The following is a 23,547-nucleotide window of genomic DNA, read 5'->3' as shown; positions in this document are numbered from 1 at the left end:
CCTCATGGCTGTAAAGAGTAAAATTGCAGACTGTGCATCATGGGACCTTTCTGTTCACATACATTCATTCACAAAAATGTATGCTAGAGATAAAATGCATCCCCTCTTGTGTCAGAACTTTAAGCATTTGTGACCAGCGACCAAAGTTAACAACATTTTAGTGAGCCACCTAGGGTTCTCAACCCTGCCTAAGCAAATGTCAGAAGATTTGGATAGATGATGCCAGGGAAGGGTGGAGTTTGGAGAGGATATGATGTCACATCTGGGTGACGCTCTAAGAATTTCCCCTAATCTCTATGGTAAAGACTTAGAGAATCACTATGGATGCAAAGCAAAAATGGACATGCACTCTGTTTCTCTCTCAGTGTGTGCGTGCGTGCGTGCGTGTGACTTGGAAGGAGGATCCAAGGAATGAGATTCTCATCAGAAGCAGCATTACAGGCTTCCAAGAAGAACGGCCCAGCACCATTAAGTGCCCTCCCTGCATTAAAAGCTTTAACGGGCAAGGTTTAATGGAGAAAGTCAATTTAATTATTCATCCTAAAAAGCTCGTGCAAATATTGAGGACGTTTATTAGCATTCATGCCGACTCTGTGATCTCCAAATGATGAGAGATTAAAGGCTGCCTCTAATTGAATTATTGGAGGTTGTGTTCGCATTTGTTTGGGCTTTTGTGTGTTTTCCACTTACTCCAAAAAGGGGGGATTTCAAGTCAATTCAATCAGAAATTTAATCTCTAAACATTAAGCATTCAGCAAAGTGAATCCAACCTGCTGTTTGCTGATAGAAATTGATCTCCAAGGGAGCATTCACAAGATCACTTAACACAGATTAGTTACCCCTTGGTGGACTGGAACCATCCCTTTTGTCCACTCACAATGAAGGTGGTTAGAAAATAAGAAAAGGGCATTTTATCTTTCCATTCTCAGAGAACAGGAGGGATTTTAAATTTAGCAACTGATATTATTCTTACTGAGAATCCTTAGAACAAATTTATTTGTTGCCTTTTTATCCCACCCATCTTTTCAAGGAGTGGTATACAAGTTCTTCCCTCCTCTATTTTATCCTCACAACAACCCTGCAAGGTAGGTTAGTCTGAGAGAGACGGATGACCCGAGACCACCTAGCAAGCATCCCTTGTTGAGGGACTCTCTGCATAATACATTTTTGTCAAGGGTCTACCTGGTTTAGTTGGTCAATGCATACTGGGAGTCCATGCCTCCTAGTTGTATTGGGGGGGGGTCCAGATCAAAACAGCAGAGAGGAGGGGATTTAAGCCTCCTTGTGCCATTTTTCCAGCTTATAATGCCCCCAAGGATACAATATTCACCAAGCTGGCAAACCTAAAGCTGCAGATGATGTACACATGTCCCCAACAGAAAACAGCGCATGCGCTCGCTTGCTCACTCACTCACACACACACACACACACAAGATACATTTCAGGTCGGGAAAGATTTACACAAGTAATTCCTAAGATGTTTTAGAAGAAATACATTAAAAACTCTAGTAAACACAAACTGTGCCCCCAGGGAGGAGTCTGCCTGCTGTTTCTCTTCATGATTTCCTATTCCAGCTTGGCCTCCTTCCAACCAGCCTACACTGAATTGAGCAATTCTGCCACATCTCTCGGGAGTTAATTGGCTCTGTCTGATACACTGGACTACCCTGCCTTCAGAAGGGGCTGCCTGCTGTGTTCCTCTACGAACCCGTTCCAGCCTTTCTTTGTCCCAGTCATGAACCACACACAACTGTGGCTCCTGTAGACTCTGAGTGTCATTATTTCCTATTAATTCCAACTAAATCATTAGAGTCAAATGTGCTTCTAATTTAAATTCGGGAAGATTCCCCTCCCTTACCAGAATTTTAGCAAACACTTGTTTAAACATCTTTCAAAAACAGTTTTAAAAATCATGCCGTTTGACTCACAAGTAACCTTGCAAGTATTGAAAAAGCACAGCAGGGCCGAAGTACTTAGGGAGGCTTGCTCACCAATCAGTAGGAGCCTTTATCCTAACCCGTTCTGAGAGACTGGAAGGGCAAGACGGAAATGCCATTTGCCAAACACTGAAACCAAGCCAGCCTAGCCCACTGTCTAAATTCTACTTGCACAAAGGACGTTTACCACCATTTGACCTTGGCTTGAGAAGGACCAGGGTTTTGCAAACATAGTTCCTCAGCCTTACTCAAACAATTTATTCCATGAAAGCTGTCCCACCGAGATTGGTAGTGTGAAGGTGGCATGCTAGGCCTTGACCTTCTACATTCTCTTGCCACAGATGCCACATTCTTTTGCTTCTATGGTGGCAGCTGGTGAATCAGGTTGCCATTTCTGGGAGGCCAGATTTGGCTTGTGGGGTTGCAATTGCTAACCCCTTCTGATCCTCCACCTCACTTACTCAGAAGGTCAATCTTCTATGCAGGGGTCATTTCATAGAAAAAGAACTGGAGGAACTCATTAGCATAACTCATTAGCATATGCCACACCCCTTGCCATCACCGGAAGTATGCCATTAGCATAACTGCTCTGCATATGCCACACCCCCTGACATCACCTATCCTGGCTGTTTTGGACCCAATCCTGGCCTTTCAGGACCAAAATTGGGCCCAAAATGGCAAAAAGGGGCTGAAAATGGCCGGAAAAGGGGCCCAAAATGGTCAGGATCAGGCTGCTGCTGAGCAGGAGAGTGATCCACCACCCATAAGAGGCCCGATCTGGGCCATTTTGGCCCCAATCCAGGCCAAAATGGGCCCAAAATGGCCGAGAATCAGGTGGGCGGGGCTACCTGACACGTGACCTCTTTGGGGAACTACCGGAACTGCATTCCTGCGCGATCCCCCTCGAAATGCACCCTGCTTCTATGCAGTTCTGAAGTTGCCATTCTCCCATATGTGGAGATGAATCAAACCGCTCTCAAGAGCACCCGCCCAGTTCAGCTTCTTGCCTTTGACGTGTTGGTCTGAATGATTCATTAACAAGGATGGATCAGGCATACAATATTCAGATCCAAATGTTCTAAACAGGGCCAGGAGTTCAGGCGCTGACAAATGGGTCTCTCTTCCTCTCTCTTTTATGCTCTGAGAATTAGGATAGATACAGCCTGCTTCCCCCTAAAAGTCCTTGATTTATTCCCATTACACAAGGGTGGCATTCCACTCAAAAAGAGAAAGGGAATTTAAAAAAATGTTTTCAACCTTGGCCAAGAAGCATTGCAGTATCAAGGTTTTGACATTAGCATTGAAACCTGATTTCAAGTTTTTCATTATCTGCATAAAAATCTGAAATGAAGCAGATTCATTTGATATTGCTCACCAGAGAGGGTATGATCTTTGTTATTATTCTGGGGCAGCATTGTCAAAAGCAGTTTCTTCCTTCCAATGTTAACAGCACGGTTTGGCTTGTGGATAGGGTTACAAACTCCAGGTGGGCCCTGGAGTTCTCCTGGAATTGCACCTGATCTCCCAACCACAGAGATCTGTTTCCCTGGAGGAAACGGCAGCTTTGGAGAGCAGACTCTATAGTATATAATAGACTCTAGAAGAAACAGAAGTCCTAGAGTAGGGTCACATCCCCTGCTGGGGTGGGGGTGAGGTTGACCAGGGCCAGAGCATTTTCGGTCCTGGCCCAAACCTGGTGGAACACTGTCGGAAGACACTCAGGCCTGCCAAGACCTTGTGTCCTTCCAGCGGGCCTGCAAGACAGAGATGTTCCACCAGGCATTTGGCTGAGGCCAGCATTTACAGCCACCAAATCAGCCTCCCTGCTGGTCTCTTACCAGTGGGGACAACATGACCGTCTGCCCCCACGCATGAATAGTGACCAACTGAGTATCAACTCACATCGCCACCCCCTCTCTTCTCCTGATATGGTTTGCAGGGAAGGGTGAAGGGAATCCCATCCCAGAACATCGGGAAGTTATGTTGTAGAGCGGTATTTTATGCCGCTGAACTTGGATTTTGGACTTCATGAATCTCTGATTTTACTGTTTTATTTATTGTATTTATTTGTGTGCTGTAATCTGCCCTGAGCCCGCTTGTGGGGAGAGCAGACTATAACGACGACAACAATAATGATAGTGAGCTCACTTCCCTCCCCGAATACCGCCTGCCACAAACATCAACCCCAAATCTTCAGGAACTTTCCCAAGCCAGAGTTGGCAACTGAACCAAGCAGGTTAAGGAAGTGAAGAAAAATGCAGGGGAAGAGAATCCAACCTGTGAGAACATGTACTGGGTGCTGTGTACATACAGTCTTCTTGGACTTAGTCCTCCCTTGTACTGTTATATATCGGAGACTATTCCCCTCTTGTTGGTTTTTTGCTGTGCAGGCATGTCAATTTTTCCTGGAAACTGGTGCAACATCAGGTGTGGACTTGGTGAACCAAGAAGGGCCCGGTCTCTGGCTGAAGTGTGCTCGGACCATTGACTGCCCTCCCAATGCCAACATTTATTTATTTCATTACTTCATTTACACCCATCCTTTCTCCCTAATGGGGACCCAAAACGGCTTATCTCATCCCCCCCTCCTCTATTTTATCCTTACAACAACCCAAACAGGTAGGTTAGGCTGAGATAGAGTAACTGGCCTGTCACCCATCAAGTGTCCATGGCTGAGCATGGATTTGAACCTGTGTCTCCCAGATCCTAGTCTAACACTATAACCACTATAGCAATGATAAATACAGAGAGGAAGATGACTTACACCAAGTCAGATTGTGTCGCTCAACATGAACCACTGCTCTTCCGGGCAGACCAAGGGCCTTCTCAGTAAATGCTACCTGAGATCGTTTAGGTTGAATGGACAGGCCCGATGCTTTCTACAGGTAAAGCAGATTCTTTTATGCATCAGAAGAAAGGTGTTCTAATTCATGAAAACTCATGGTGAAATAAATGGTATTTGACTTTACTTTAGCATTGGACTTCTGATTGATTCTTCTTTTATTCTGTGCCCCAAACCATGGCCCCTGCTAGCCATGTACCTAATAAATTGAAATATGACTATGTTGTACGCAACAGTGTAGCTTCCAATCATCTTCAACACAGCAGATAAGCTGGTCCCCCCCACCCACCAAAATTCTGGGGTTTCTCAACCATGGTCTCTCAGTGGCCCCCTTAACCTGGAAGAACATAGTGGTCAGTGTCAGACTAAGATATGGGAGACCCAGGTTCGAATCCCTGCCCTGCTGTGGAAGCTCACTGGGGGACCTTGGGCCAGTCAGATACTCTCAGCCTAACTACCTCATAGGGTTGTTGTGAGGGTAAAATCGAGGAAAGGAGAATGATGTAAGCTGGTTTGGGTTCCCGGTGGGGTGAAAGGTGGGGTATAAATGAAGAAAATAAATAAAAGAGATGTGAGGTGGGGGTCAATAAGAGGCTGTTCAAGGTATTTTGTCTTTCCATCCACTCCTGGGCCTGTGGCCCTGCTACCCACAGGGGCCCGTCTCTGGCCCAGCAGTCATCAGTATGGACCTAATCAAGAATGCTGGTCACCTACAGAGCTACAGACAGCTTAGGAGTGAGCCAAGTTCTTGGGGTGCATTAGCACCCTCTTCATGGTACCCCCCAAGCAAGCAACCAGCCCTGGTGCAAACTTTTTATAAGATGAGGTTGGAGTCCTTTGCTGGTCTTGGGGACCCACAAACATCCAACCTCATAGAGTTGCCAACCTCCAGGTAAGGCCTGGCAATCTCCTGGAAGTACTACTGATCTCCAGAGGACATAAATCAGTTACCCTGGCTAAAGTGGCTGCTTTGGACAGTAGACCCTATGGCACTACATCCTGCTGAAGTTCCTCTACTCCCCAAACCCTCTTCTTCCCAGGTTCTACCCCCCCCAAATCTCCAGGAATTTCCCATCCCAAAGATGGCAGCCCTATATCTTCACAGTCCTATGACACTCTGTTAGCTATGCTGTGCCAGTTTTCCACAAATAAAGCATGCTGATGGCTGCCCTTCCTTCCAGTTCATCTTTTGAACCTCTAAAGCTGCTTTTCAGGGAGTTGTACCCCTTGGTCCTTATTCCTGCCTGGCAGCAGACAAAAGACTCTCCCAGCATCTGCCACTTGAGCTGCTTGAAGCAGAGGTGCCAAGGACTGAACCCAGAACCTTTGATGCAGAGCCATGGCCCCACTCTAAGGAGAAAAGGCAGGAAGTAGCTGCTGTTAATGGGACAGTTTGGATCACAATATCGCTGCTCTGGCTCACTCAGCACCCAGGACAGGCCATTCATCTTTGCTTTCGCAGATGGGGATTGCTGTAGATATAGCTAGCAGCGGGTGTGAGGATTTGCCCCTTTGCCCTGCGAAATCCTGCGGTTTCCTTTCAATTTCCTTATACTTGCACACTTCTTCACTCCCTGCCTGTTGTCAGCCGATTTCTTTGGCCAACAGGAATTAAATGGGGCCATCTACTGGCCTCCTGAGGTCTTGCTTACCAATAAAACATTGGAGAAGCTGGAAATATTTCAGGCCCATTCACATGTTACAAAGACTTGTTGGTATCCCCTTCATGTTCCCAGCCAGACATGGTCTGGGTTCCACATCTTGGGACTATGACCAGCAGGGACTTGGGGCTTTGGTCTTCTCCTCTTGTGCCATTTTTCAAACCAGATAGGACCCGCCGGGAGCCACCCTTGGAGAGGATTACACTATTAAAAGCAATGCAATAAGAACAATATAAGACATACAACTAACTGTAAATCTTTTAAAGAGGGTTACAAAAGTAGAGGACAATGCACTGAAACAATATAACAGTATAATGCATACAAATAACATGAGCAGAACTGCAAATTTGTCAAACGATGCAATGAAACAGGCAATATATACACAGCTATAATAGCCATGAAACTTTCCTATGTTTCACCATCCTGTTACTAAAAACTGCCCTCCAGGACAATTTCATTTTACATAGTCTGTAGAATTCATTCATTCATTTATGTATACCCTGTCCCTCTCTCCACTAGAGATCCAAAAAGGCTTATGCTGTTCTCCTCTCCTCTATTTCATCCTCACAACAACCCTGTGAGGTAGATTACAGTGTGTGTGTAGCAGAAACCCAACCAGTTTCTGTGGTAGGGTGAGTTTTCGAACCTGAGTATCCCCAATTCTGATCTGACACTCTACACAACCCTCCTTCCACTAGAATAATATGATATTAATATCATTTATATGATTAATATTGCTATATCATGTGCGAATCGTTTAATTATTATTGTGAGAATTTTCCAGCGGCTACCTCGTCCCTGCTTCCTGCTGGAACGTCTGTCGGCAAAATAGCCTAGTCCCACCCCTCCGCCGTCCGAGGCGCCTGCTAAGGGAAGATTGTCCCAGTCGGCTCGCCGTCGCCCGGGCCGTTGTCAAGGAAGACTCTGCTCGCGGCCCTTAGCAACGGGCCCTCTTTCGACCCGCGGCCTATGGCGGCCGTCGCGAACCCCACCGTCTTCCTCCTCATGGTCAGCGGGCAAATCGAGAGCGCTCAGGTGGGCGAGCGAGTTGGGGGAGGCTGGGCATTGACCTCCCACCGGGCCCAGCCTGGAAACGGGTTGCCAACCTTTCTTAACCAGCTCGGCTCCTGTGCAGTTTAAGAGCAGGAGGAGGTGAATCGTTCCCTTATTTCCCGTGCCGAAATTTCCATGCAAGATTTCCCCATTCGACCGCCGTTAAGACTGCAATGGCTGTTAAGGGCTCAGCAGCAGGGCTAGTTGAAACCAGGGGAGAAAACTAGCCACCCTGCAGGGAAAAAGAGAACTGAAAAGAAGGGCTCGGGCCGGTCCCAACGGAAGAGGGCAGGGAAAAGCCTGCCCGGGGTCGGATGCGATGGTGTTTTCTGAGGGCTGCCTTAGGAGGGTCGCCATTTTCCCCCTTCAGCTCTTCTCCTGTGTCTTTAGCAGTCATGCTCATCAACCTCGTTTTTGCTACTGAAAGAGAGAACAGCAGCAAGAATTCCTTGCTGAAATTGCTGCATCTCGGGCTACTTAAAAGGCACAAGAGCAGGAGAAGATGTAAACGTTGGCAATCTTACAAGGGAGCAGGATTAAAATACAAGAGAATACACACAGTCTTTTTCTTTTACTCACACACGTGCTACAGTAAATCACGATCTCTGGCAAAGCTCACAAGGCAATTGGAAGCTGATTTAAACTTTTCATAGCTTGCTGACTTCAGTGTACTTAACTCTGCTTAGGATGCTATTAGCAGCACCCAATTGCTAACAGCAGCACAAGCTGCCAGTGGACTAGAATCCTGTCAGTGAAACATATTTGGAGAAATTTCCATTGTTGGTGGTTACAGAAAACCGTTTGGCAGACCATTTACACAGACAGCCAGTTGCCACATTCCTCTTGGAAACGAACATCAGCCTACTCTTCTGACTGGATAACATGCCAGTCATTTTTATTATCTGCTGGTTTTCTCTCTGCTGTGAGAAGCAGAATATGCAGGTGTCAGATATTATTACAGAAACTTTTGAAGACTTCCAGAGATTCCCAACTGTTGTCTTTTTTTAGCGAGTGGCTTCAGTATATTAACAGTGCCATTCTAAGTAGATCCAGAGGAGTTAGCCGTGTTAGTCTGTAGTAGCAAAATCAAAGAGTCCAGTAGCACCTTTAAGACTAACCAACTTTATTGTAGCATAAGCTTTCGAGAATCACAGTTGAGAACTGGTTCTCGAAAGCATATGCTACAATAAAGTTGGTTAGTCTTAACGGTGCTATTGGACTCTTTTTGATTCTAAGTAGAGTAGCACCTTTCTTAAGTCCACTGAAGTAAGCGGACATAGAAAAGTGTTGACTCTAATTAGGATCTGGACGGAACAATCCATGCTCTGGTTATATCCAGTTTAGAGTACTGCAATACCCTCTTAAGTGGGGCTGCCTTTGGAAACTCTTCAGAAACGTTAATTCTTCTAGAATGCAGCTGCCATTGTCAGGGGCTGGTGATACAGGGATAGTGTCACCCTGTGTTGGAATGTCTGCCTTTGCTGCCCATCTGTTTCTTCACAATTGAAAGTTCTGTTTCTTACTTGTGAGGCCCTAAATGGTTTGGGACTGTGGTACTTGAAGGATGGCCCTCCTTATGGATTGTCCAGCCTGCCTGTTCCCAAGCCCTAATCTCTGTGCCTGCAGAGGTAAGACAGGTGGTGACCAGAGACAGGGCTTTTTTGGTGGCGGCAGCTCGCCTTTGGAATGCCCACCCCTTTGAGGCTTACCTGGCACCAAATCTCTTTTAGCATCAGGCCGAAATGTTTCTCTTGACCCAGGCTTTAAACCAAGGGTTCCATCTAATGTTTTTCTTGTTGCTTTCTGGTATAAACAAAATATAAACATAAATATATATGTATTGTCGAAGGCTTTCACGGCCGGAGAACGATGGTTGTTGTCTCTGTCTTTTGGCGCTACACCTCTGAAGATGCCAGCCACAGCTGCTGGCGAAACGTCAGGAACTACAATGCCAAGACCACGGCAATACAGCCCGGAAAACCCACAACAACCATAAATATATATGTTTATATTTTATATTCTTATTGTTTTATATTTGTATGTTTTATCTTTGCTGTACATGAGTCCTTCGGGAGATGGGCAGTATAAAAATTCAATTCAATTAAAGTAAAGTAAGTCTGCTCCCAGTTTGAGAACCACTTTCACTTTGTCAGTGTTGTTTTAGATCACTCAGCTTTATGTGCATTTATTGGCATTTTTAAAAACTGACTTGTCTTGTTTTATTAATACATTTTTATTGGTATAATTGGTTTTTGTTTTCCGTTTGCTTAGTTTTGTTTTCATCATTGCAAGCTGCCTCCAACAGGCCTGGTGAGGTGGCATACAGATTTTCTGCATTAATTGCATTAAAGAAAAGTGCTTTATTTGCAGAGAGATTCCCCCCTCTTCCCCCCAAAAGAACACACTTTTGTTGAAGCACTCTCCAGCTGCCTTTTACAATTGCTTCATTTATACGCACTATGAAAAGTTGGGGAGCTCAGTCCCACATGGAATATGACAGTCCTGAACGTTTGGGCTGATAGAAGTATCTGTGTAGAAAGAATTACAACTGCAGTTTTTTTCCCTCCCTAGTTCCCGGAGTTTGACGACCTCTACTGCAAATACTGCTTTGTGTATGGTCATGACTGGGCCCCCACCTCGGTAAGGCATTTCTCCAGCCTCCTGTGGTTGTTTAGGCATGATGCAAAAGCAGAAAGATGCAATGTTGCGTCTGACAGTTGACTGTTCATCAGTTTTACATTATATTTTAAATTCACTGAGGCTAGATCTGTTAACAACTAATCTCCCTAATAGCAGAGCAGAACTGTACTTTGCTGACACAGTATACCTTTGAATACCAGACGCCAGTGGACAAAACATGGGAGGAGTGGGGAACAACTGTTGCAGTCACACATTGTAAATTACTGTGATTGTTACATAGCTTTGGTTATTGGTGACTTGTATTTTAACAAGCACTTTCTGCTTGTAGAGCTGCTGCAATTCAAGATCAGAAGATATTAGGACAGAACTGATAGAGTCACACGCAGCTCCCACTTTCTGTGCATGTGCAGAAGCTGCCTTTTTGATGGCACCACCATTGATGTGGTTTGGGTAGGGGGGTTGCTCTCCCCTCCCCTCCATCTATATAGAGTGATGAATTGCTCAGCATTAGTAGGAAATTCAAATATTTGCTGGCAAAGGCAGATGGAGTGTCAATCACATTGCATGGGGAGTGACACTGTTGCTCATCTATTGAGGCAACGATACATTGTGTGAACTGTTATTTAGGAAGAGCAGGGGCAATCCTGCCCCCAGCGGGAGGGGCCTTAGTCTAGACTGGCTGCTTCTGCCGCGTTCTCACTTTTCCAAAAGGTGGACGCTTCTGTTACCTAATGATCCAAAGTGCAATTAAGCCTTTAAATTAGACCAACACAGAAGCACCTGGTATTTTCTCAAATCTGTTTCAGCATGCAGAAAGTCTTTTTGGGTTGGTTTTTTCCAGGCTTTGGAAGCATTAAACATCATCCCTGAAGTTGTTTGACTTCATTTCTCTCCTTGCTTTTAGGGTTTGGAAGAAGGAATCTCACAGATCACTTCTAAGAACAGAGGCTATCAGCCAAACCTCGTATGGAATTTCCCCATTGACATCACCTTCAAAAGCACCAACCCTTTTGGATGTAAGTGATGCTGAGAAGAATTTTCAAGAGGCTGATAATCTAACAGGACCAGGGAGGGTGAGATTGGGCACACACTGTTCACTGAACAACATTGGGTGTAGCAAATACTGCATGTTGGTGAGGCGTCTTGTCTTCCTCTAGAGAGACGGGGCTGATTGTAAATAAGAAAAGCTCAGCTGGAGCAGGGCAGTGGTCCAGCATCGTTTCAGATAGCAACCAACTAATTGCCCTGGAAGGCCAACAAATGGGGCACAGAGGCCTCTGGCACTGAATGTAGAGATTTGCTGCTTCTGAATATGGAGGTTTCCTTTACTTACCATGGCTTGTATCATATTGAAAGACTTGTTCTCCATGAATCTGCCTAAGCATCTGTGTGCCTATCACTACATCCCCTGCCAGTGATTCGTTTGATTACTCGATGTATCTCAATGATCTCTTTGGTTTGATAAAATATGAGCCCCAACCCAAGGAGTCCTGACACACATCCTATTCCCTGTACCTTAGAAAATCTTTAGCTATCCCTTGGGAGTTTGCGATTTTGTTACCCACTGCCCATTGAGGTGTTCCATGCTTTCATTTTCTGTGTTTGCTTCTGGATTTTTGAAGTAAGATTTCAGTCCTGCTCTCCCCACTGGGTACTCGAAGCAACTTATGAAGAAACATAAAATATGATTTAGACAGTCATTTAGCTCAGACACTTTTCTGCTTCTGAATTACTTTTACAGTAAAAAAGTTTATTTTAGAATGTTAGTGTAAGAATAGGCCACCTCTTGTGTCTCACTGTTCTGAACATTTTTGAAGGAGATTACAGGGTCATGCAGAGAAGCAATGGGCAGCCTCCTCTGGGAATAGAGCCATTTTTCTGTTTTCTCTGCAGCAAGTGTACATCCAATCACATCCATAAATGCCCACACCCAGTTGAAGTGGGCAGCAAAGAGAGAAAGCCGCAGAGATGTGAAAGACAATTAATGCATAAGGAGCTTAATTATAGAAAAATAGGGTTGGAAGCTCTCCTCAGGGGCCATCTAGTGCAATCTCTTATACAATGTTGGAAATTGACAGCTTCCACACACCCCCTCCCAGTGACCAGTGCTTATGGCTAGAGGAAGACAAAAACCTCCAGGATCCCTGTCCAATCTGGCTTGTAGGAAAATTCCTTCCCGACCCCAGAGTGGCAATCAGCATTACCCTGGACATATAGGGCCACAAGAGCCTAACAGTGGTACATCCTGCCCTTCCTCTTCTAGTCTGCCTAAATTCAAGTCTCCCCCATCCTATAATTATGCCTTTGGTTTTTTCCCCTACCTAAATGCATAACTGCGTTTATCTCCATTGACATTACTTGTATTAGTTTTAGCCTAAGTTTAGCCTGTCAAGATTCTTGCTGAACCTTGTCTCATATTGTATTTGCTACTCCCAATTTAGTATCATTTGCAAATTTAACAAGCATTCCCTATATTCATCCAAGTCATTTATAAAGATGTTAAACAGCACAGGGTCCAAGACAGATCCCTGAGGGATTCCACTTACTGGTCTAGGAGGTAACAAGGCTCATTTCTCCAGTAACAGCTTCATTTTAACATTCAGTCCCCTTACTACCACCACCCTGCCAGTTTGCAAGTTCCAGATGAATGACCGTGTTAGATTGCTTTAGCAAAATCAGCAGGAGCCGTGTAGCAGACTTTTACTGTGGTATAAACGTAGAGCCCTTTTACCAACTGCATCTGATGAAGTAGGTTCTAGTTCACAGCTTATGTCCTCTCCAAAAATAATAGTTTGTCTCTAAGGTGTTGCAAGACTGCTGTTTGTTTCCCTCCCTTGGATTTTATTTTGAAACCAAAAAGTGCTGCTAACAAATTCAGTTAACAGTTTGTATACCACAGCGCTCTTAAAGAGCCCTCAGTCCAGTGGCACTGTCAGGATCCTGTGTGCCTCCATGTCTTCATATATCCAGAGGAGTTAGCCGTGTTAGTCTGTAGTAGCAAAATCAAAAAGTCCAGTAGCACCTTTAAGACTAACCAATTTTATTGTAGCATAAGCTTTCGAGAATCAAGTTCTCTTCATCAGATGCATGATCCGAACTGGTCTTCATAGTCTTCATAGTGACCCTAACTTCCTCCAGTGCTGTATTTAGCCTTATCACAATAGTCATCATGAATCCAGAGGTTGGGCCACAAGCCAGAGACCACTCTTGGCCCTGCTTCTTTATCAAGCCTGAGTAGAATAGAAGCAGTAGGCAATCTTGGGTGAATTTCTTCTCTTCACTCATGTCGTCTTGTCTAAGACCCCTTCCCAAAGCTTCTCCCCTCCTTTGCTTTCTCAAACTGCCTATTTTATTTGGGCTTTTGTGTGTTCTGGACACAGATAGCCCAAATAGATTATGTAGATGGGATCAGAACTGTGTAGTCTCCTTTGCCTACTTTTTGTTGAGTTTTTCAGTCCTTCATCTCATGGGCAAATCCTGCCAATGTGATTGGGTACACTGTTGTGAAAAGAAACAGAGGTCAGTTCAAAAGATTTTTTTTGTCTGGTCCTTCCAGTGCATGTGAGCAAAGCTGGAGTAAGAATCCTGCTTCTCTTATCTCAGAACGTATGATTTCTCATCTTTGTGAAATGACTCCAAGGAGGTGCATTTTTGGACCCCCGCCCCACCAGCTGCACCAGCTAAGCTTATGCAGGGTAAACTAGGCCATTTCAGTTTGCTTTTTAAATGTTTTTATACTTCAGTGTCATATGCCCCAGCTCTTTTCACACTCCACCTGCCTGTACCAACATAGCATTGGGTCTGTTTTTATATTAGGCCTACAAATGAACAGCTGAAGCAACAGCACTCTTTTTTTTGAGAGGCAGGCTTTGGGGGATACAAGGGGGGATACAAGCAGAAAATAAGAGAAATAATTCTGCTCACCACCCCCCTTCCACCAGACCAAGATGTCCGACAAAAGAGATCCTATCCAACACTTTGGCCTTTTTGATAATGTCTAGCTCCAGCAATTACTATCTGGTCACAACTTTTCTATAACCTCTAACGTGGCTAGTTTTCTTCAATCTGCAATCTGTATCAGGGAAGCTATCAACTAATTTTAATGCACCGTTTTCACTCTGACGTGTGTGTGTGTGGTCAAGCCAGGTCTTGCAGCTTGGCAATAAAATACTATGTAGTTGTGTGTCTCTAAGGTCACACCTGGACAGTACACATGGCTAATTACTTATATAACTAGCACAAATGGCTGTGGGGATGGGGCTCACCTCAAGGCTGTTCTACCACTGAGCTAGACTGCTTCCCCCAATTCAGAAAGAGGCAATATTGTGATAGTAACAACCTTAACTGTTTAAAGCCCTAGGTTTATAGGCTCACTTGCTGTCTTTCTTCCTCAGGGCCTCAGATAGTCTTAAGCGTGTATGGCCCTGATGTTTTTGGCAACGATGTAGTTCGAGGCTATGGAGCTGTCCATGTTCCTTTTACACCCGGAAGGTGAGTCTATAATTTCTCCCCATGCTAAGTGTCGACATTTCAGCTGTTACTTCTCAGGAAACCATGTTCCAAATAGCAATGTGGATGAACCAAAAAGTGTGAATTTCAGCAAACAAGCGAGAGAGATTACGGGCAGTCCCCACGAATCCCTCTCAAGACATCCTCTGTTGGTGGTTCACAAGGCTGAAGCTTGTGACACTGTGGTGGTTTGAGGATAATTTTGACAAGTTAATGTAAATTTTCATTATCTCCTGGCCAGAGACAATCCAATCCCTTGTAAATCAGCCCATCATTCTTATTGGGCTTCACACACATTTATTTTTGGTGCAGCTACAATTGGGTTTCATTTGGAGATAAAGTTATTTATTTTGCACATGCAAGTCCCACTTTTCTTCCCCAAGGAAATCAGGCAGGTCTCAACAAATCTGTTATCCTGATTTGTTATCAACTCCGTGTAAAAACAAAGAACGTTTTCACATGTGTTGGCTCGTTTGTTTTGCACTATGAAGATTTATGATTTATCGCTTTCTGTTGTTTCTAACTGTTTAAACCCTTTTACAGATCCAATTTAGATTATCAAAATTCTGTTTCAGCCATAAAAGAACAATCCCAATGTTTGTTCCAGAATCTACATCAATGCTGCAGAAATTTACAAGGTACTGAATGAAGTTAGCAACATAGATAAACGTTAATGGAGAGTTTGGCTGAACCCATCTCTGAGGCAGTATGTTGCAGTGGAGTTCATTGGCATTTATTTGGGGAGCCTGAGCATGCCGCTTAAGGAGCACTTTGAGATTCTCTGCCCCACATTTAAGGCTCAGCAATCTGGGATCTTGGGGATTTGGCTCTATGAAAAGTGGACTAGGTAGAGCTGTCTTGCCACTGGATGACTCAGTAGTCTTCTTTGGCTTTCCCTCTAGTTGGCTCATGGGACGACGGCCAGAGTTCATTGACCCCAAAGTGGTGGCACGGGGAGAGGGCCGGGAAGGTGAGTGCTTGGAAAGAGATACCGTTTTCTTCTTTTATCTTTAGTTGAGGATAAAGGATAAAGTGTACTTTCTGCGCCAGACCCTGTAGGAGCAGAGCAGGCAAGGCAGAGGATAAACTAGGGATTGCTCAAACTTCAGAACAAGTTTAAGAGAACACAGTCCCTGCCTGCCTATAAAGAATGTGACAGGAGAATTTCTGTCTTACAGAAAGTGTTCACTGGTGGAATTAAAGGATACCTGAAAAAAAAAGTATGCTTTAGTTTTAAAAAGGAGAAAAGGGAGATAATACAGTATGCATTCATAGCCAGAGTGGGGGCGGGGGGCGAGGGGGTTGCTGTAAGGAAGTTGTGTGCCTGTTATCATCACATGCCTTAACCTCATGGGACATCAGGGAGTATGCATTTAAACTAAAATGCATGAAACTTTGACATGCAGCATTAACCACTACCCTCTTTTAAGTGAAGTGTTTTTTTCAGTACCATCAACTGCTGGGTTGTCTCCTTTTAGTGACCCGAGTGCGATCACAAGGCTTTGTGACTCTCTCTTTCAACGTGGTGACCAAGGATATGAAGAAGCTGGGCTACGAAGTGAGCTCTGCCGCTATGCCCAACCCTGCAGCAGCCTCAATGGGAGATGGCCTTCACAGATACTAAAGCTGAGGACGCCTGGGCTTGGCCTCTATTTAACAGCTCTCTTACACCAGCAAAGTATTTTAACAGGGCAGTCTCACAGCCACTCAATTTTACCGGAATTCTTCTGTATGGTGGGAGGAGAGATTTTGGAGCATCAGTTACTGTAAGCAATAATAATGCATCAACATTGACTGACAAAGTAGGTGTGTTTTAGTTTATGTCTTCTCATGTGACAAGCTCCTTGCAGTTAAGAAAATTCAAGTATCAGGGAGCAAGGATCTGTCCAGCTCTCTTGCAAGTTGTAGTTTAAATGGGCATGGAGGGCAGTTAAAATGGTTACTCTACATTGTGCCCTGCAGAATAAAGGCACAGGTTCACCTACAATTTCTAGCTCCATAATATCTTTTAGGGTGAGGAGATGGATGAATTATCACTATTCCCCAACCCTCTGGCCATTCTGTATTCCAGTTATCCCAGAGTAGGATCGCTCACAGTATTTGTACTTGTGATAAAGAAATATAGGAAGGAGCTACAGAATTGCTCCTCTCTGCACAAAACTGGCTCAAGGCATTTCTGACCTGGCAGGAGGCACAGTCTCCTTCACCTGTTACTGTTTCCCCTCAAAGCAGCATGCCTGTAGATCCCCCAAATATGGTCACAATTATTGCTGGCCCTTAAGGCTAAGCTAGTACAAAGCTATTGCTTTGACTCTTTTCCATCTGTTATGTGCATAGGGTATCTACTTGTTAACCTTTTAACATGTTTGGATGGATATAATCACCTGCAGCAGCTGAGTGATAGGGGAAAGAGATTAGAGGGCAGCCACCTGAGCATAAGGTACAAAGAAACCAGTATCAGTACATGAGTGTGTGCATGTTGTTTACAAGATGTTACATGACCCCTAAGCCACATAAAAAGTCATGTAGTACATTCAATGGTTCCTATATCTACACAGGTGCTATGTACATTCTCACAGAATTCAGAGCCGTCCAAAAAGGGAACATACTTAACTTCACAACTGCTAAAAATTTAAATAAAGTTCTTTGCCTGTTGCTCACAGCAAGAGCCTCGTGTGTCAGAAACTGAGACTATGCTGCTTGCAGGAAGATGGTATTCAAATTTTCAAGGTGTGGAAAGATTCAGGACCAAGGCTGAGTATGCGGGACCACGTAACACCAGCTTCAGACCAAAAGGGGAAGCAGAACTAGCAGATTTGCAAGTGCCTTTTAGCTGAAACGCTTTCACTAGGGGGAGTTGGAGCCATCTGTTTTTCCCACAGCCAAACAACTCTTCATGGCTGCTGCCACAGAAGGGAATACTTGTTTGTTATTTATGCATCTCATCCTTTCTCCAAGGAACTCAGAGCAATATCAAGTTTTACAAGTGCTGGAACCAGGGTTAGCTGAACCTCTGTAAGACAGACGCCACACAGAAACCATACACATTACTAAACCAATTTTTAAAACATTTTCTTTAAACTTCCAAGCACTACTGTAACAATACGCTTTAGGGACGAGAGACCAAAAAGGCAAAATGTGATCAATACAAACCTACTTTACATTTTATATTAAAAATGCACATTGTAGCACATCCTGGATTCCTTGCTGGACCAAGTGTAGAGGGGTTTTGGCTCTCTTGTATACATTAGCAAGATATCAATCGTCTTTGCATACACAGCTTCCTGTTTCATATCTGTTTCTGCTTTTATCACCTTGACCTTTTCAGGAAACTCCAGCCGCCTGCTCTGGGCTGCTTGCCAAATGACTCGTGTAAAGGAGAATCAGCAGTGATTTTAACATACCAAAGAGAGGATAATATCAAGGTTATTTTACAGTCCCACAAGCTGCAACTCTCAAGCAATTACATTTGGGTCCTGATGAAGGTTAGGAAGGTTATAAAACCAAGGCTGTTCGTACTCTTCCCTTTATACTCCTCATTTCCCTAGATTCAACATTGAGGAGAAATTAACTCTATATCCAAACATAAAAATTAAGCAGCTTGAGAAGAGGAAACAAAGAGAGAGGCACGAAGTAGAATGTTACATTGGTCTGTCCTATAGTTTAAAAACATACTTGGCTCTTTACAAAAATGCAATAAATATTGAAAAGCTAAAAACCATACATAATGCAAGAAAAATCACACGCATAAAAACAAGCCAATATGGTAGAGCTAGCTCATTGATTTCTCCATAAAGGAGAATACAACAGCTTTGCTAAACATGAGGGCTAGGTTACATGTGCATTGTACACCCCTTGGTGACGGCAGCTTTTGCATCTGTCAATGAGACACCACAGGTCCAATGATAGAACCATCTCCTCCCATCGCTTTTTAGTAAAGCTGGTGTATGCATTCAGCTTCAAGTCAATGAGGTGTATTGTAAGTCAAGTTTTCAAACCAGCTGCTAAGACAGCAGTCCCCAGCATGGTGCCCATGAACATCATGGCATTCACTGATGTGTTTCCTGGTGCCCGCTTACTTCCTCCCCAAAGCTTCTCTTCCCTAAAGCTAAAAGCCAATCCTGAACTTTTCTCTCCTTCACTGGAGTAGGAGGTGGTTCAGAAAAGCCCATGAGAGCCAGTCTGGTGTAGTGGTTAAGAGTGGCAGGACTCTAATCTGGAGAGTTAGGTTTGATTCCCCACTCCTCCGCTTGAAGCCAGCTGGGTGACCTTGGGTCAGTCACAGCTCTCTCAAAGCTCTCTCAGCCCCACCCACCTCACAGGGTGATTGTCATGAGGATAATAACAATACAACCGCTCTGGGTGTTACAGTAAGTTGTCTTGAAGTACGGCATATAAATTGAATGTTGTTGTTGTTGTTATTCCATTTGCATCTGCTGGGAGCACCAGTGTGGAAACAGCTGCCACCTCTCAACATTTTGTGACTGGACAAAGCCCCTCCCAGAGCAGATATTTTGTAGTGGCACCCAGTAACTGTTCTCAAAATTCCAAAAAGTGCCCCGTAGTTCAACAAGGGTGGAGACTCCTGCACTAAGAACAAACAGGGATGAGAGCCCCAAGACAGATACAAGACCTAAAGTCCTCCCCACTGTGAAGTCCCTGTCCCATTGAAGGCATTGCTGAAGAGTTGAGAACTAAAGTCATTTCAGATCAGACTGTAGCGCTGAATGCAATGACACAGCTGTGTTTCTGAGCATGTGACTTCAAGTTCAAACCAATTTTTAAAAGTGAAATTCCAGTTGAAGTATGCAGTTTCTCAGCTGCTAAGAAAGACTTCTGGAGCATTTCAGACCAGTTGAATGAGTGGAAATCAAGCCAATATTAAGAAGCTGAGCCACAAAAAAACCCATGACTAGACAAGCAGGGGTGAGGGGGGGAGAGAAATTGGAAGCCTGCATACACCGCAAAAAAATGTAGGAGGCATGCCTAGCACCAGAACGGCAGGCAACAAAATGTTCTGCAACAAGAACAGGAAGAGTGGGGGGGGGGGGATCTGCAGGTCTGTCAAACTCAGGAGCAGATGGCTCAAGCATCAGTTCAGCAGAGGAACAAAAACAACTGATGCAAAATTTATCACGAGAAGACCGACAGAACCACTCCGACTGGGAGCCCAGAAGCAGCAGGAATGCTGCTTGCACCCCAACGCTACCCCCTTTCATTGCTCATTTTTCAACACTGGACTTGGACCAGGCAGACCCAGCTTCAAATCCCCATTTATTCATCAAAACTCACTGGGGCAAGTTATTCTCTTTTAGGCCATCCCAAGAGTGTCCCCGTTAGAGTTGTCGTACCTGCCACTCTGATGTTCCTCTGAGTAAAGGCAGGATGTCCGAATGCAACTGAGTTTGAAAGCACTGGTATTAGTGTTTCCTGCCAGCCATCACTGGTCAGCTGCTTTACCTACCTCACGCCACCCTTGAGAAGGTGCAGTGCCCACCTCGTCAGGAGCTTTGCTTTTCAACCCCTAAACAAGTGAGTGGGAAGGCTTACTGTACACAGTTTATGGCTCAGAAGCAATGTTTGCTCAGCTAACCTCCTAGTCGTAAAGCCCCCACGAGAGTAGCTAACAATTCCCTGAGTAACAACAGTTGAAAAATTACAAGCACTGCGTGCTGCTATGACACTAAGTCAAGCTGAAAGGAGTTCCATGGAAACTATGACCGTCACAAATTTTTTAGTCCACATCACACCACTGAGGCACTTCCCGAGTGGGAGACCAATGAATACTATGCAGAACACCTTGTCTACAGTACAAAACGCTGCAGCATTCTGGAATATAAGCAACGTGTTTAATTCTGACAAAACAACTGCAGCAAGCCCCGCCTTCCTACTATTCCAAATGGCACTGATCACCCCATTTCTGCAACACAGCTGTGTGGGGAGGGGGCTCACAGAGACAGGACACACGATAGATTTGAGTCATACTATAAAATATTGATAGCTCAAATTCCATCAAAAGTAACCTGCTCCTGGTTTTCAGGAAATCCCTTGGGGTTAACATTTTTTCCTAAAAGGCAGTCCTTTGGGAGCACTTATATTTTAAGATTCTGCCATAAAAAATAAAAGACTAGATTTTTACCCACAATATATGTAATGTTAACATATTCAGTACACGCTAAAAATGGTATCAGCTGAAAAGAAACTTGTTCATTTGTAACAATTGCTTTAAGGTGTCCAAAGAGCCATTTTAGATATGCCCAAAGGCTGACAGTGATGCTTTCCAAAGTTCACTCATAGTTGAGCGCTCCAAAGGGAGTACCTAGACCATGTATCTCTTTCCCCCTGCAATGAACTCTTCTTCCCACCTTAACTGCAGTTAAAGGATTCTGCGTCACCTACAACCCGGATATCCAGAACACCCCTTGACAAGAGCGTATTAGCTGACTTCAACCTTGGTGAAGCAGAGAAACCCAATCAGCCAACATCACTGCAGATATACCCTCTTATCTTGCAGCAAAAGCCGTGGGATTTAGCCCAGAAAGGACTCCCTAGCTGGGACAGCATTGTTGGCCATGGGCCCCATTGCCAGAACTCTAAGCAGCAAACCTGGCACACAATGAACTTGGATTCAAAATGTCTCTTCACCTACATAGTGCAGGAGACTAGTATTTGAGAAATGAAAATCAAATCTGAAGACATCATGGCATGTTCTTCAGCTAATAAAGTCAAGCAAAACTTGACAAGGAAGAAGAATGGCATTGGAACACACTGGCACCCACATCCACGCTTGTGTGAAATTCTTTGGCGAATTTATGTTATTAACACGATCCTCCAAGAGACTCTCTTCCACTATGTTTCAGTTTGAGTATTATTATTATTATAAGTAATCACTTCTCTTTGAAGACTAAAAATTATACATGGATAATTTCACAAAAAGAAGTACACCTCAAGTCTTTGACCAAATAAGGCTCTTCTAGAATAGCACCCCTTTTTGAAATCACAATCCCCCTTATCTGAAAGAAGCAAATTGAGAAATGACTGGATCCACCAGATGCACACACTATGGGCCCATCTTTATTTGCTTTCTTTTCTGAAGGAGAGCAGGAAACAGTTGGAATACAACTACCTTGGTATTTTGTTCAGAAATGGCCATCAAAAGCATGTACCATGTTTAGGTAAAAGGCATATTTAACAAATAGAAAACACCAAAATGCCATTAAATCAAATTGGTTCATTGCTTGAATATTCTAGTGACTATTCTAGCATATTTTTACCTAGTGACTATGGTGCTTTTGAGACCATTTGGAGCTTGTTTCAGGCCAGGAATATGCTCTCAAATCTTCACTGCTGCTCAGAAAAATAGAACGCTAGGAGATGCCCGCAACTTCTGAGCGGGCTGCCATGTTTGCAAATCTTGCGCAGAGAAACTAGGAAATAGCTGCCACCCTCTGCATTAGTCCAAGCCTTGCAATTCAGATATGGCAGGTAATCCCTTAAAACCGCACAGCTCAAAACCAGCAACTGAGTTGCCATTGCCTTCATCTACTAGCCTCCCTTCAACAAAAAGCTTACACGGCAGATGCTTTCACGGGTCTTTCTGAGGTTCACTGCTCTGTACTGACAAACGCATCACCCCCAAATTGAAGTCTTGATAATAATTGGTGTCTTTTAAAAAAAAATTAGAAAAGGCCACCTAATGGCATACAAAACTGAGGCTGCCCTTTTTCTGGAGCAATGTTTGTGTCACTCATCTGAAAGCTGAGCTCTTGATCATCCTGCCACTGCAAAGCATGCAGGATTTCAAGCAAGCAAAAAAAAAGGCAAACCTGAATGTAGCTTAATCATGATGTAAGTCCAAGGATTTTTTTTTAAAGTTCATTTTCAATGAAACTGTAAACAGAGTTGTTAGCACAGAGTGCATCTTTAGTTAGAAGAATTTAGTCAATTAGAATTTACAACATTCATACAACAGTGTTTTTAAAAGTTTCCCAAAGTATAATAAGAGAGTAGTAGTTGTTTCTTTCACGATCTTCTGACTATAAAAGGTTTTCCATTCGGACTGGGGAATGTGGAAGGGACTGACAGAACAGGGAGGGAAACGGCAAGAAAAGGCAACTTTAGTGTCTCTTTTACAATGTTGCATTCATATTCCACTCAAAATTTATGCCACAAGAGCGTTTCAGTTTTCATTATGAAACCTCTTCATTCAAAAGTAAAATAGTTTGCAAATATTCCCTTTTAAATTCTCTTTACAGAAACAAAGAGATAAAAATATATAAATAAGAGGGCATTAAATCATAAAAATGACAGTATCTTAATTGTTTCAGCTAGACCTGACAAAGTCTTATCGATGCTACAGACTGTTAAATAAGAACATTATAAAAATTAGCAAGAGTGAAACTTTAGAGGCAATCCTGTCCATTCAGATCTGAAGCAGTACTAAAATTTCCCCCCCAAAAGTGCAAAAGTATACAAGGATAACTGCATAATAATGGCAAAGTTTATCCCAAATTATTTCCTAAACTTGCCCCCATAAAAACGGAATTCAGTGTTGCCCCATTATTTCCTCCCTTTCACCCCACTTTTTCTCAGGAATTCGCATTGCAAGTCAGTTTTTTTTAAAAAACCACACACAATAATTTGCAAACAAAGTCACTATCGGACAAGCACAAAGCAGAACACTCCTGAATACAAGCGCAGCATGCCAGCTGCTCTGGCAGAGGCCCTTTAAGAGTCTTCAAAGAAGCAGCAACGCTGCATACGAAACAGCACGCCTTTAGGAGTTCACAACTGGGGGAGAATTTCCTTCTGTCCCCCCCTTCTGACCAATTAGCCTTCTTGGTCAACTCCAACCCTCCCCACCTCACCTTGGGGGAAAGCACAGAGTTTTGCACAACAGTTTTTT

General features: G+C 43.9%; 1 protein-coding gene across 2 annotated transcripts; it reads left to right on the top strand.

Moving 5' to 3' along the window:
- The first annotated feature begins 7,360 nt into the window (after nt 1–7,360).
- B9D1 (B9 domain containing 1) lies at nt 7,361–17,304 on the top strand. Of its 2 annotated transcripts, none has more exons than XM_054995686.1 (7): nt 7,361–7,475; nt 10,065–10,133; nt 11,038–11,149; nt 14,528–14,624; nt 15,218–15,280; nt 15,545–15,612; nt 16,121–17,304. In XM_054995686.1, the coding sequence occupies exons 1-7, from the start codon at nt 7,410–7,412 to the stop codon at nt 16,264–16,266; spliced, it is 621 nt and encodes a 206-aa protein (XP_054851661.1). In that variant the 5' UTR covers nt 7,361–7,409; the 3' UTR covers nt 16,267–17,304. The 2 variants fall into 2 exon arrangements, with proteins under 2 accessions (XP_054851661.1, XP_054851662.1); XM_054995687.1 differs by having other exon boundaries at nt 15,186–15,280; nt 16,121–16,263.
- Nucleotides 17,305–23,547: the final 6,243 nt, after the last annotated feature.

Source organism: Eublepharis macularius, chromosome 12, assembly GCF_028583425.1.
Source record: "Eublepharis macularius isolate TG4126 chromosome 12, MPM_Emac_v1.0, whole genome shotgun sequence".
Lineage (NCBI taxonomy): Eukaryota > Metazoa > Chordata > Lepidosauria > Squamata > Eublepharidae > Eublepharis > Eublepharis macularius.
This window is presented reverse-complemented; position numbering and strand designations above follow the sequence as displayed.

What these genes read in the sequence shown, in the direction of transcription:
- B9D1 (XM_054995686.1), top strand. Translation starts at nt 7,410, where the DNA reads ATGGCGGCCGTCGCGAACCCCACCGTCTTCCTCCTCATGGTCAGCGGG. An exon ending in AAGCACCAACCCTTTTGGAT is followed by an intron (nt 11,150 to 14,527) that starts GTAAGTGATGCT and finishes TTTCTTCCTCAG; the next exon opens with GGCCTCAGATAGTCTTAAGC. An exon ending in ACGGGGAGAGGGCCGGGAAG is followed by an intron (nt 15,613 to 16,120) that starts GTGAGTGCTTGG and finishes GTCTCCTTTTAG; the next exon opens with TGACCCGAGTGCGATCACAA.